General features: G+C 39.4%; 1 protein-coding gene across 2 annotated transcripts; it reads left to right on the forward strand.

The window, feature by feature from the left end:
* The first annotated feature begins 2,558 nt into the window (after nt 1-2,558).
* Nucleotides 2,559-7,250, forward strand: LOC127642559 (vesicle transport protein USE1-like). Of its 2 annotated transcripts, none has more exons than XM_052125194.1 (8): nt 2,559-2,694; nt 2,986-3,035; nt 3,687-3,765; nt 3,922-4,074; nt 4,257-4,272; nt 4,368-4,398; nt 5,448-5,610; nt 5,863-7,250. In XM_052125194.1, exons 1-8 carry the CDS (start codon nt 2,593-2,595, stop codon nt 6,043-6,045), a joined length of 777 nt encoding a protein of 258 aa, XP_051981154.1. In that variant the 5' UTR covers nt 2,559-2,592; the 3' UTR covers nt 6,046-7,250. The 2 variants fall into 2 exon arrangements, with proteins under 2 accessions (XP_051981154.1, XP_051981155.1); XM_052125195.1 differs by having other exon boundaries at nt 2,588-2,668.
* The last annotated feature ends 5,498 nt before the right edge of the window (nt 7,251-12,748 follow it).

A 12,748-nucleotide genomic window follows, 5' to 3' on the forward strand; every position in this document is an offset into this window, starting at 1 on the left:
GGTTCCACTTCTGTCAGCCAAGAACAGCAAGTTGAGTCTTTGTCCTGAGCACTGGCCCCATTCTTGAACTTGATCAGTACCATTGTGAAGTGATGGTATCAGACATTTAGGCACTTTGACCTTTAGGGTGGGCAATAGGTTCTCTTTTCACCCCCTTGGTTGTTTCTTTGGCGAATGGGGGGACTACTCGCTCATGGTCTTCAGATGAGGATATTTGTCTCTGGGTATCTCTAAAGCTGCATCGCTGCAGGTCGCCAGTGGCTGGCGGTTAGGTCGCTAGTGGGCGTTCCCACTACTGGTTGCCTAGTAACGTTTATAAATTACATTCACGGATGCCATTCCATTGCTGTTGACAGCGAATCAGTTTTCTTGCCACTAAAAACAAACATTTTGGAGTGAAAATACTAAATATAAATGGAATCAGCAATTCCTAACATTCTAGGAATGTTCTCTTTAGGTTATATATTTTATACTATAAAGAAATTCCTGCAATTTATAAAATGTTGCAGGAAGTTGTTTTTGTGTGACTTCTTCAAAAGAACTTGTAAAGAGCATTATCTGAAGGTTGTTTGGGGTTCATAAAAAAACCTTTCCAGAATGTTCTGGTAACTGAAAAATGTTAGCCGGATATACACTATGATAGTTTAAAAAGCTAATCATGTTTAGATATTGTAACTTGTACCATGATCAGACCATGAATACTCAATTCTGATTGGATGGAATGTGTGCGTTAAAACCAATTAACGCACAGGTAGTTTCAGTCAGTTTTAATCACCATTCTATAATATTGTGCAACTCTGCTTTCCTCCATAATGAGACCTTGTGAGAGTTTTATGCCTCTGTTCAAATGACCATGGGACGATTTAGTGTAGCTGTCGGATGAGTTTCAGAGCCAGGATTCAAATCACAGAACACAACATCATCAAGTCATGCAATGTCGTCTTTCAATAAACTTTGAAGCACTGCAGGGGGAATAAGTACCCCTGAAGTCGTGAGCTCGAATCCAGGGTGTGTTGAGTGACTCCAGCCAGGCCTCCTAAGCAACCAAATTGGCCAGGTTGCTAGGGAGGGTAGAGTCACATGGGATAACCTCTTCGTGATCGCTATAATGTGGTTCGCTCTCAATGGGGCACGTGATGAGTTGTGCATGGACGCTGTGGAGAATAGCGTGAAGCCTCCACATGCGCTTTGTCTCCGCGGTAACACACTCAACAAGTCATGTGATAAGATGCATGTGCGGATAGACTGTCTCAGACACGGAGGCAACTGAGATTCTTCCTCCACCACCCTGATTGAGGCGAGTCACTACGCCACCATGAGCGCATTGGGAATTGGGCATTCCAAATTGGGGAAAAAGGGGGAGAAAAAAAGAATAGGAATTAAATATCACATGTTTGCGGGAGTGCCAACCCTTCTACGTTATGTGGCTATTAATATTTCTGGAAATACTGTCGATTGAGCTTAACAAGTGTTGAACCTGGAATATTCCTTTAAATACTAAGACTAATATAATAATTGAGCTATGATTAGTGAATTAGGTTTATATTTAAATAAATGTATATGAAGTAGAAAAACGAAATGTAGTAAAAATATGCTTGTATAAAGGATCTCAATACTAATGTAATTTGCTGATTTATCTGTAGCCTTTTTTCCCCCATATATCCCAATAACTGTTTCATCACAGGGGACTCTTAATTTGTCTTTCTTTCCTTCGCTTGCATTAGGCTACCATTTATTTTAGTTTTTTTACCTTTATGGACATTTTTGTCTTTTTAATTTTTCTTTATTCGATCATTTTGGATTTTAATACCAACGGGATCAATTTTGCCAAAGGTGTGTATTTTTTGCGGAATTTTGATACTTCATCTATAATACACTGTATACCCAAAATAGTTACACTCGGGACCTTCAGGACAAAAATATCCCCATTGAAACCCATTAAAACGGCAATATTTGATCCCAGTGCCATTACAGCATTACATCATGAATTATCTTATATTATGCTTTTATTCCGGAGTCCTGGCTTCAAAATTACAAATATAGATATATATTTTCCACCAGATGGCGCCATTTTCTTCATGTTTAGCCAATGAATCGCGCTAATACGTGATTTTCCCGCTATTTTCTGTTTGCTGTATTATAGAGCACTGCAGGACATAAATGATGCAGCTACAGTTGTGTGAGTGTGTTGGTATGGATGTCAGTGTTTTGTATGTATGTGTGTGTGGCTGTATGGGTGTGGGGTTCTTTAAAAAACAACAGTGGCATTATATAAACAAACTGGCATTTAAAGCTTTAAAATCCTGAAAATGAATTAATATTTAGTAGTTATGATCAGGAATGATGTTGGTTAAAAAACTTAACTCGTTGAAAGTGGAAGATAATATTAATATATAATATTATTATGGCAGTTTTTTTAAGCGGATATTTAGGTCCTCTAAGAACCTCTGAGTAACTTTTTTAAATTGATGCGCAACGGTTTGAATATACGTTGGTTGGCGTTTCTAAAAGGACTCTTAATTTGCCTCTCTCTTGTCTTTTCCGCCTTTGCAGTGCGTAAAAATCGCGCGACTTCCGCCGTGAGTGTCAAATATGGCCGCGTCTAGACTGGAGATAAATTTCATCCGATTATTATCCCGCTGTGAGTCTCTGGCTTCAGAGAAAAGAGGTGAGACAGAATGGAGGCTAGAGAAGGTAAATAAAATCCACATTACATCTGCATTAAATGATTTAGCATCGCAGTAAATGCATATATCTTAAGAAAACATTCTGCACGGAGACAATAAAAGCAATCGTCATTTTAATAGCAGTTACTTACAATCAAGGGCGCAGATCACAGGGGGTGGGGGGAGGCAAAACCCCCCAATGCACAATAAATTCAGTTAATATTTTTAGCTCATCTCAGTTTGTAATTGTTTTATTCCTAAGGCAAAATTATTTCTTATGACATGATATTTAACTGTATTATTTATTTTTCTATTTAAGTATGTTGGAGCTCTGGAAGAGATGTTCGTGGCCCTTAAAAAGAGTTCCAGGTACATTTATATACAATTATAAGCAATAGCAACATGTTCGACATTAAAGAGTAAAGAGAGGTTATAAAGTAATTTCAATTTATATTGTTTATAATGTGTGTCTCATGTCCAGTGTTGGATGTAATGCATTACGAAGTAATTAATTACTGTAATTAAATTACTTTTTCATTGAATAAAAAGGCAAGTATTGGATTGGTAATTTAATTACAGTTACTTCTGATGTAATTGTGTTAAATACTGTATAGACTCTAGAACAATTCTATATAAAACAAAAAATGAATTTAAAATAGATATTTAACGTCTAATTTTAAAATGTATGTTTTCTAATTTTAACGCTATTAAATATTAATTCGTACAGTAATCTAATTACACTGTAGACGATGTAATTAGTAGTAATAGTAACTTTTTTAGAGCTCATAATTTTCCACGTTATCTAAACACAGCAACATAAAAAAACAGCCTGTTGTTTATGAGGTTAATGAATATAAAGAGCTTCAAAGAGGCATTAAGATAAAAATAGCTTGCAGTGTTTGTTTTTGCAGTTGGACTCGCTCAGGTTTTGATATAAACTGTCACAGGTTTTGCTGTACATGATGTCGTTTTAATGTAGACTGATGCTGATGAGTCACAGTTTATTACTGATTCCCTCAGCAAACCAACAGCGGAAATATTAACGGACTACAACCGCAAAGTGGACTTCCTCAAAGGCCTTTTAGAGGCCGAAAAAATGGTCAGTAATTGCATTAATTATCGCTTCCTTGAAACACAAAATGAGATGTTAGACAGAATGTATGAACAATCAGGAAACACATTTTCCCATTTCTAGACGTGATAAATACTCTCACATGAAGAACTATGATTCTCCCCTTTCTTTTGTCGTTTTTAGCCGTCTCCAACAGAGAAGTCTTTAGCCAATCAGTTTCTGGCTCCTGGACGAACGCCTACGATATCCAGCGAGAGAACGCCAGCGAGTAAGATGGTGCACATACAGAGTAAAGCGCGCTGTACGGAAGAGATGAGAAAAGACTTGATGAGCACAGTACGACTCATTCCTCTTCAAACTACTTCAAAGCCACTTTTTTGCATACATGCATCATTTGGTGATGTGATATTAAAAACCGCTGGCTTATTCCTTTAAAATATCAGTCATGTAGAACTAATAATCTAGCGGCGCTATATGTGAATTTGTCTTGTTTCGCTTGTCTTTCCAAATCTTAACAGGGGCCGTCAAACTCTGGTGAGTTTTATTTTGTATTTCAGTTTATACAGTTTATACGTTGCATTTGAAAAAGTAGAATTACTGAATTTTGTTTCTTTATTCTTCATAATCAGGTTCGTTGGAGACGGATCTCAGACACAGAAAGTAGGTGTTTCTGCATTACACGGAAGAATATTTACTTACGTTTTTTTTGTAACGTTTTTGCACAGTTACTCAGCGAGTATTGACGCTGACTACCACCCCTGGAGTCCCGAGTTCGAATCCAGGGTGTGCTGAGTGACTCCCGCCAGGTCTCCTAAGCAACCAAATTGTCCCGGTTGCTAGGGAGGGTAGAGTAGTAACCACCTCATGGTCGCTATAATGTGGTTCGTTCTCTGTGGTGAGATGTGCGTCGATGCCGCGGAGAATAGCGTGAGCCTCCACACGCACTGTGTCTCTGTTGCAACAAGCTCAACAAGCCACGTGATAAGATGCGTGGATTGACGGTCTCAGACGCGGAGGCAACTGAGATTAGTCCTCCGCCACCCGGATTGAGGCGAGTCACTATGCCACCATGAGGACTTGGAGTACATTGGGAATTGGGCGTTCCAAATTGGGGAGAAAAGTATGTCAATTTTCTGTGTTCTAATACATTCTATCCCAGCTCAGCTGTGAACTCTGTGAACTCTGTATTTCTGTGGCACTTTTAAAACTTCTCACTTTGTTTTGAACGACCCGCTTAGATCCGCCCCCAACAATGTTACTCAACCAATGGCATGTGTTGGGGGCGGGGCTATCTCTTTGTTCGACCAATGACAGATGGAGGGTGGGTGGCGTAGTTTTGAAAACAAAGTTTATTTTTACAATTTCGTTTGGTGGATCTAGTGACGCAGGAATTACATACATTACATCTGCTTTAAGTAAAATGTGCTTATTCATTTACCTGTGAATTGTACTCAAATTTGCCAGTAAATATGACAAGGTTTTCTACTTCAGGATTGATACATACTGACGCATTAAGATGGCAAACAATCATAAATAATATTTACTTATGAGCTAGAGCTTGAATGCAATTTCAGGTTTATGCTATAACTTGTTCAATGTAGTCTTTTCTGCTATATTTATTTCACTACAAGCTAATGTTTTCAGTGAATTGAATGTCTGGCTTTTATCAATGGCATCTGTTCTAGTCACAATTCTCCCTCTTTTCTCAGGAGTATTCCTGTAGACGATCAGCAGTCGGCACCAGAACTGGACGCAATTCTCCAACACCACAATAATTTGCAGGAAAAACTGGCTGAAGACATGCTAAACCTCGCTCGCAACCTGAAGAACAACACGCTAGCAGCCCAGAACATCATTAAACAAGACAACCAGGTCTGGTAGATTTTAGTTTAATTTAAAGTAGCTGCTTGAAAGATGAGTTTAAGGATGTTGGATGATTGTAATTATCTTGGAGAAACAATATAATGATTTCCTGTGTGTCCACTAGAGGGCAGCATCTTATTAGTGTCACACAAGGTTTTCTTATACCACATGACCATATTAATATGAGCTGTTTGACTAATCTAACTTGAAAGCAAAGTTTTAGGAAATATGTGACTAATAGTTTCTTTTCATTGTCTTTAGACCCTCAGTCAGAGCATGCGTCAGGCCGACGTCAACTTTGATAAGCTGAAAACGGAGTCCGAGCGCCTGGAACAGCATGCCAAGAAATCCGTCAACTGGTTCCTGTGGCTGATGCTTATAGTCGTTTCGTTCACGTTCATCAGCATGATTCTATTCATAAGACTCTTCCCGAGACTTCGATGATGCTGTGTATCATTGGAAAAGACTAGATTTAATTGATCTATAACAGCAGGTTTACATGTATAGATGCTAGACAAGAGGTGTAGTAAACATTGCTGGGCTGATTGACCCTGTCAATATTGGTTAAGAGTCATTCTGATGAAGTTGACATCGTTACATGCATGCCATTGTGATGTCATAAAGGTGTGATGCATTGTGATGCTTTACACTTCCTGAAATCTCAGTTCATATCTGCCCCCGTGTTCAATCCTCGAGACGTTTGATAATCACTAAAGGAATATTCTGGGTTCAAGACCCAAAAGTTGAGCTCAGTCAACAGCATTTGTGTCAAAAATACTTTTCGAATAGTCCCTCCTTTTTTTCAAAAATCAAAAAAAGCACAGATCTGTTACAGTGATGCACTTTGGTGACAATCTGTAAACGTTGAAATACTCACTTTTTCAAAGGTGTAGCCACAAGACGCAAACAACATCTGTCTTATCATTTTAGCGTGATAAAATTGCTTGCTAACATTTTCTGTGTAAAGTTAGAGCCAAATGTACAACTTTATTGCCATGACGACGTAAACTTTTAATCCCACAAAAGCGATGGTTTAAAAAATGTTTACAGCTCAAATAATGCAAAAGTTTTAACAGAAGAATTAATTTATAAAACTGTAATTCTGTATGCTTCTATTAAACTATAAACTTCACATTTCTGTCTTTAAATCCTCAGAAAAGGAAGGATCCTTTCTGTAATTGTAAATAGCCTATCATTGTAAAATACATTTATTTTATTTATTTAAAGAAATGAGAAATTAATCGATTAATCGTTTCTTTTGGAAATCCACAAATGCTGTCGATTGAGCCTAACTTATATTGAACCCGCAATATTCCTTTAATGTTATAATTAAATCCCGAAACTGAATGTTGGTTATTATGAACTGTAAGTATTGGGTTGCTTTAAACGAATCATTAGTTCATTTATGATTATATTTACAGCTACTTTATTGAGACAGCAATCACTAACTGACTTTGTTTATTGCGAAATGTGTTTGTAAAGATGCGAATAGTAATACTATCCAACATTTGTTGATAATATTACAGAAGATTCTCTTTGATGTAATATTTTATTGACTCTTGATGTCTGGACAATAAAAACGACTGACGGCTTCATAACAAGTGTGTTCACAATGAAGTGATATGGAAGTTAATTGCCAAGCAATAATTCAGGAGCATGTATTATTTTAATAAAATACATTGCATCCATCTACTTGACCCTTTGGACTGATTTATGAATTTTCATTGTTCGGCAAATACCATGTTTTAAAAGCTCTTAGCATGAAATACTGAGAGAGGAAAAACACTTAAATATAATGTTCTACTTTGAACCAAAATGTTTTCCATTCTGATGCCATTCGAGAACCTTCTTTTGTGCAAAGCAAAAACTGTTTTTGTATTGACATAAATCTGGCGTGACGCATCTTAAGATACCAAGTTTTGCAACACGTAAGCGTGAATGAGACTTGATCTCTTGCTGAGATTTTCAGTGTGTAGCGATTTAAAATTCGACTTGAAATAAGAGCGCACAAGTCGTATAGACTACCGTTAAACATTATTGGTGCTTTTTTGTCCTGTTTGGAGCGCGACAGCCCCTGGTCACTACATGGTTTCATTGGATGGACAAGAACAGCATGATCATGCTTCAAAATATCTCCTTTTGTGTTCAACAGGGGGGAGAGAGAGAGCGTTTGGAACTACATGAGGGTGTGTACATTTTCCATTTTGGGTGAACTCTACTGTCCAAAGAAACGTATATCTAAATAACCATTTACAACTAAATACATTTATCTTAGACAGAAGAGGGATCTGAAAGTACAAAAAAATAAACTTGAGTGACTCCAGTCAGGTCTCCTAAGCAACCAAATTGGCCCAGTTGCTAGGGAAGGTAGAGTCACATGGGGTAACCTCCTCGTGGTCGCTATAATGTGGTTCTCGCTCTCGTTGAGGCGCGTGCTGAGTCGAGTGTGGATGCTGCAGAGAATAGCGTGAAGCCTCCACACGCATTATGTCTCTGCGGTAACGTGCTCAACAATCATGGTGAAGAGTGGAGCTTGAGCCTAATTTGAGGACCAGAGTTACAGATGTTATGCTTACTGATTTATCCGTTGAGCAATTGATGTGCAAAACATTGCATTGTGACTAAGCTGCACCACTCAGTAGTGCTTCAAACCAGTAAATATTTAGCATGCTAACATTTCCTACCACTACCTAGCATATCTCTACAAGATTTTCAGCTGGCCCCCTCTGTGGTTGCTGGACTGTTTGGATCACGCCCCCTTTAGTGCATCATAAATCATTGTTAATCTGACACGAGGGCTGCTGTGCTGTGGACCCAAAAGCCTAATTCTCCAAACGATGTACCTTTGAAGTAAAGCGGCCAGATGAAGGAGCTGCGAGTTTTCACTGAATAGTTTCTGCCTGTTTTCCTCTGACAGGGAAAGCTCTGATCCAGGAAGGTGGCCGGTTAGCTGGGGTGACGAGTTTGAAGTGACACCTCCGCCCGGCCGTGGGCCGCCACTGTACCCCAGTGGAACCCAGCAGGTGTTAGCATATTCCTGGAAACAGCTCAAGTTTATTGGGAATAAGACACAATAAACCCACCCTCTCTGGAGATCTTTTTCTGTTCTCACTTGTTTGATCACTATGAAAACTTGTCAGTATTGCCAAGACTGGCGATTGAAGCAAAAAAAAAAAGCTACATGATGTCTTATCTTTACAAGGTCGTCTCTAACGTCAAATGTTTTGTCCAACATTGAGAAGAAATGGAATGCGAAGGACACATGTGTCCAACAAGGCCAAATTCATATATGGACTGCTGAAAAACAGCCATGAGATTAAAAGAAGAGCAAACTGAGATATTCTCCTGCTTGCCAGAAAACACCTACAACATCCAAGCAAAAACGACAACGTTGTTGAAACAGTTTTTTAAAATCATGTTGTAGAAACGTTGTCATGTCAGAGCATTCCAGACAACAGAATTTTTCTGCCTACTATATAAAAATAATACCGGTAATTGAAATGCCGGGGGGTCTGGGTAGCTCAGAAAGGAAAGACGCGGACTATCATCTCTGGGTTTGAATCTAAGCAACCAAATTGGCCCGGTTGCTAGGGAGGGTAGAGTCACATGGGGTAACCTCCTCGTGGTCACTATAATGTGGTTCTCGCTCTTGGTGGGGCGCATGGTGAGTTGTGCGTGGATGCCGTGGAGAATAGCATGAAGCCTCCACACATGCTACGTCTCCGGGTAACGCACTCAACAAGCCACATGATAAATGTGCAGATTGGTGGAAGAATCGGAGGCAACTGAGATTCTTCCTCCGCCTCCCGGATTGAGGGGAGTCACTACGCCACCACGAGGACTTATAGCGCATTGGGAATTCAAAATTGGGGAGAAAAAAATTATAAAATAATTGAAATGGTGTTTAGGAAGTCTGATTGTGAAGATAAACCCCAACCCAAGCGAGAAGCGTAATCTGAAGTCTTTTCCACGATTGTGCCGACCGGTGAGCGTTACGCGGAGCTGGGTTTTAAGTATTAAAACTTTAATTAAGAGTCATTCGGATGAAGTTGACATTGTTACATGCATGCCATTGTGATGTCATAAAGGTGTGATGCATTGTGATGCAATACTTTTAAGTATTATCACTGTGTAAACATGCAATATGCAAGAACATAAAGCAGAATATTTTCGAATTACAGGCACGAATTACAGGAAGACCAGGGGTGAAAATTACTTTTTTTTTTCTAGAATATAAATTGCATGTAGTCATACCTGAATTGTGGATTTTGTCTGCCATTGTGTCTTTTAAAAATGCATGTTGCTAACCCATCGCTAAATAGGAACTACAAAATTCAACCATTTTGTAAAGCACACAGCTCACATGCTGATGGTTGTAGTCCTTAATTAGCATTGTGACAGCAACATGCATTTTTACAAAACACAGTAGCTTCAAAATTAACGTTTGAAGTATGACTATGTGTAATTCATGTTCTACCGTGAAACTTGAGATTCTCTTCAATTAATTTTAACCATAGGCCTTGTTTTGCTAATAAATCTAATCTCATAGGGAACCCATGGCTCGAAATGCTAATAGTTTTCTGGTGCTTTTAGACTAAAACCTAAACAGCTCTGCTAAACATAACCGAAAACTCTGTTAAGTCTCACGACGATACAGTCTACTGTATATTGTTGCCTTTCTTCTACTATCGCTTTAACTTGGAACAATGGAACAGTTTGATTAAGTGCAACCAACAGAACAGTCCAAGCTATTTATTTGAAGTTATATAGTTATTATACTTTAAGAGAAGTCAGTAAAGACAGTATACAGTAGTGTGTGGGGGGTGGAGAGCTTGTTTAAAGTAAAGTTGTTGCAACATGTCCCAGCAGGAAGACAAGTGTGGGAACGCTCTGCCGCTTTGATCCTCGGCATCTCTTCTCAGAAGGAGCCGGTATAATTATGCTGTTGGTCCTCCAGGATGGCTGGTATGGGGGCTCTGCCCTCCTGTAAACACTAATGATGAGCAACACAGAGGAGGTTGTTCAGGAAACGGTTTGGTTACCTGGTGTTGTGGTAAATACCCTCTTATGTAGGTTGTGTCTGGCTGAGCGAGTTACTCCATCTGGGCATATCTCGTCACTTTTAACAATATAAATGAAAAGTTTAACTGAAAAATGAGCGTGCCAATGATTGTTCAAATCCATAGCTAACCTTCACAAACACGACTAATAATCGATATGTTACACAACACTTCCTGGAAGACTTGTGGGAGCTTATTAGCAAATGAAGTCTTAAGAACTCTGTTGCAACTTTATATGCACAAGTGAAAGTAATTATGATGTGGCAAAAGTTCAAATATACTCTACTAGGAGTGTCTAAACAAAAGTTGACTGTATCTAGTGGACATCAGATCCGTTCATTCATACAGAACAAAGCCAATACGCCCCTGGCAAAATCTCTTGTTTTTGACATGGTAGTTAATGGAACAGCAAATCAGCATTTGCTCAATCAATGTTTGTTAATACACATTTGACATTTGCCTGTTTTGTGTTCTTGTAATTAAGTCCCTGTGCAGAGCGTTGCAAGGTGTAGCCAGATGGATCAATATCGTGTTTTCCCTTCTCATGTGTATTTATCCATTCGTGTTTCATAAAACAATGTTTTCCCTCCTTTTTTTCTATTAAAGTCATAAATAATGTTCTTAATTGTCATGAAAATGTCACATTGCAAAATCTTAAAAATAGGCTTATTAATCCAGGGTGTGTTGAGTGACTCCAGTCAGGGTTCCTAATTAACCAATTGGCCCGGTTGCTAGGGAAGGTAGAGTCACATGGGGGAACCTCCTCATGGTCGCTATAATGTGGTTCTCGCTCTCGGTGGGGCACGTGGTGAGTTGTACGTGGATGCTGCAGAGAATAGAGTGAAGCCTCCACATACGCTAGGTCTCCGCGGTAACGCTCTCAACAAGCCACTTGAAAAGATGCGCGGATTGACGGTCTCAGACATGGAGGCAACTGAGATTAGTCCTCCACCACCCAGATTGAGGTGAGTGACCTCGCCACCACGAGGACTTGGAGCGCATTGGGAATTGGGCATTCCAAATTGGGGAGAAAAAGGGCGGGGAAAAAATAGGCATATTTTTCTTTAAGCAAAATATATATTTTTTTATTTCCTTTGATATTTTGGGATGAAATATAACCTAGAGACAAATTCTTGGCAGATTGAATTAATTGATTAATACAGTAACAACGTTAACTTTACTAACGTTGTGTTTTCAGATCCTACATATTAAATAAACTCAGCAAAACAGGGTTTAAACAATGTTTTGCATGAACCATAAACAATTAATGAGCATGCACCTGTAGACACTAACAGCTTACAGACGGAAGGCAATTAATGTCACAGTTATAAAACCTTAGGACACTAAAGAGACCTTTCTACTGACTCTGAAAACACCAAAAGAAAGATGCCCAGGGTCCCTGCTCTTCTGCGTGAACGTGCCTTAAGGATGCTGCATGGAGGCATGAGGACTGCAGATGTGGCCAGGGCAATACATTTCAATGTCCGTAATGTGAGACGCCCAAGACAGCACTACAGGGAGACAGGAAGGACAGCTGATCATCCTCACAGTGGCAGATCACATGTAACAACACCTGTACAGGATCGGTACATCCGAATATCACACCTGCGGGACAGGTACAGGATGCAACAACAACTGCCCGAGTTACACCAGATATGCACAATCCCTCCGTCAGTGCTCAGACTGTCCATAATAGGCTGAGAGAGGCTGGACTGAGGGGCTTGTAGGCCTGTTGTAAGGCAGGTCCTTACCAGATATCACCAGCAACAACGTCGCCTACGGGCACAAACCCACCTTCACTGGACCAGACAGGACTGGCAAGTAGAGGCTTTAGGATGACATGTATCAAATATGATGTGCATGGAATTATAAGGTTAAAGAGTTGCTCAAAATTGTTTAATTTGAAACACATAGTCACAAGGCCCCCCCATTCACTTTACTCATTCCGTAATTCACATAAGACGTCATATCCGCACACACAGGAAAGAAGTACCGGCTGTATCATGTTCTGGTGGAGAAACTCAGTACATGTTCACGATCACGATCGGATACGTTGTCCAGGTGAAGTTACACTGACATGATATGTA

This window comes from Xyrauchen texanus, unplaced genomic scaffold, assembly GCF_025860055.1.
Source record: "Xyrauchen texanus isolate HMW12.3.18 unplaced genomic scaffold, RBS_HiC_50CHRs HiC_scaffold_693, whole genome shotgun sequence".
NCBI lineage: Eukaryota > Metazoa > Chordata > Actinopteri > Cypriniformes > Catostomidae > Xyrauchen > Xyrauchen texanus.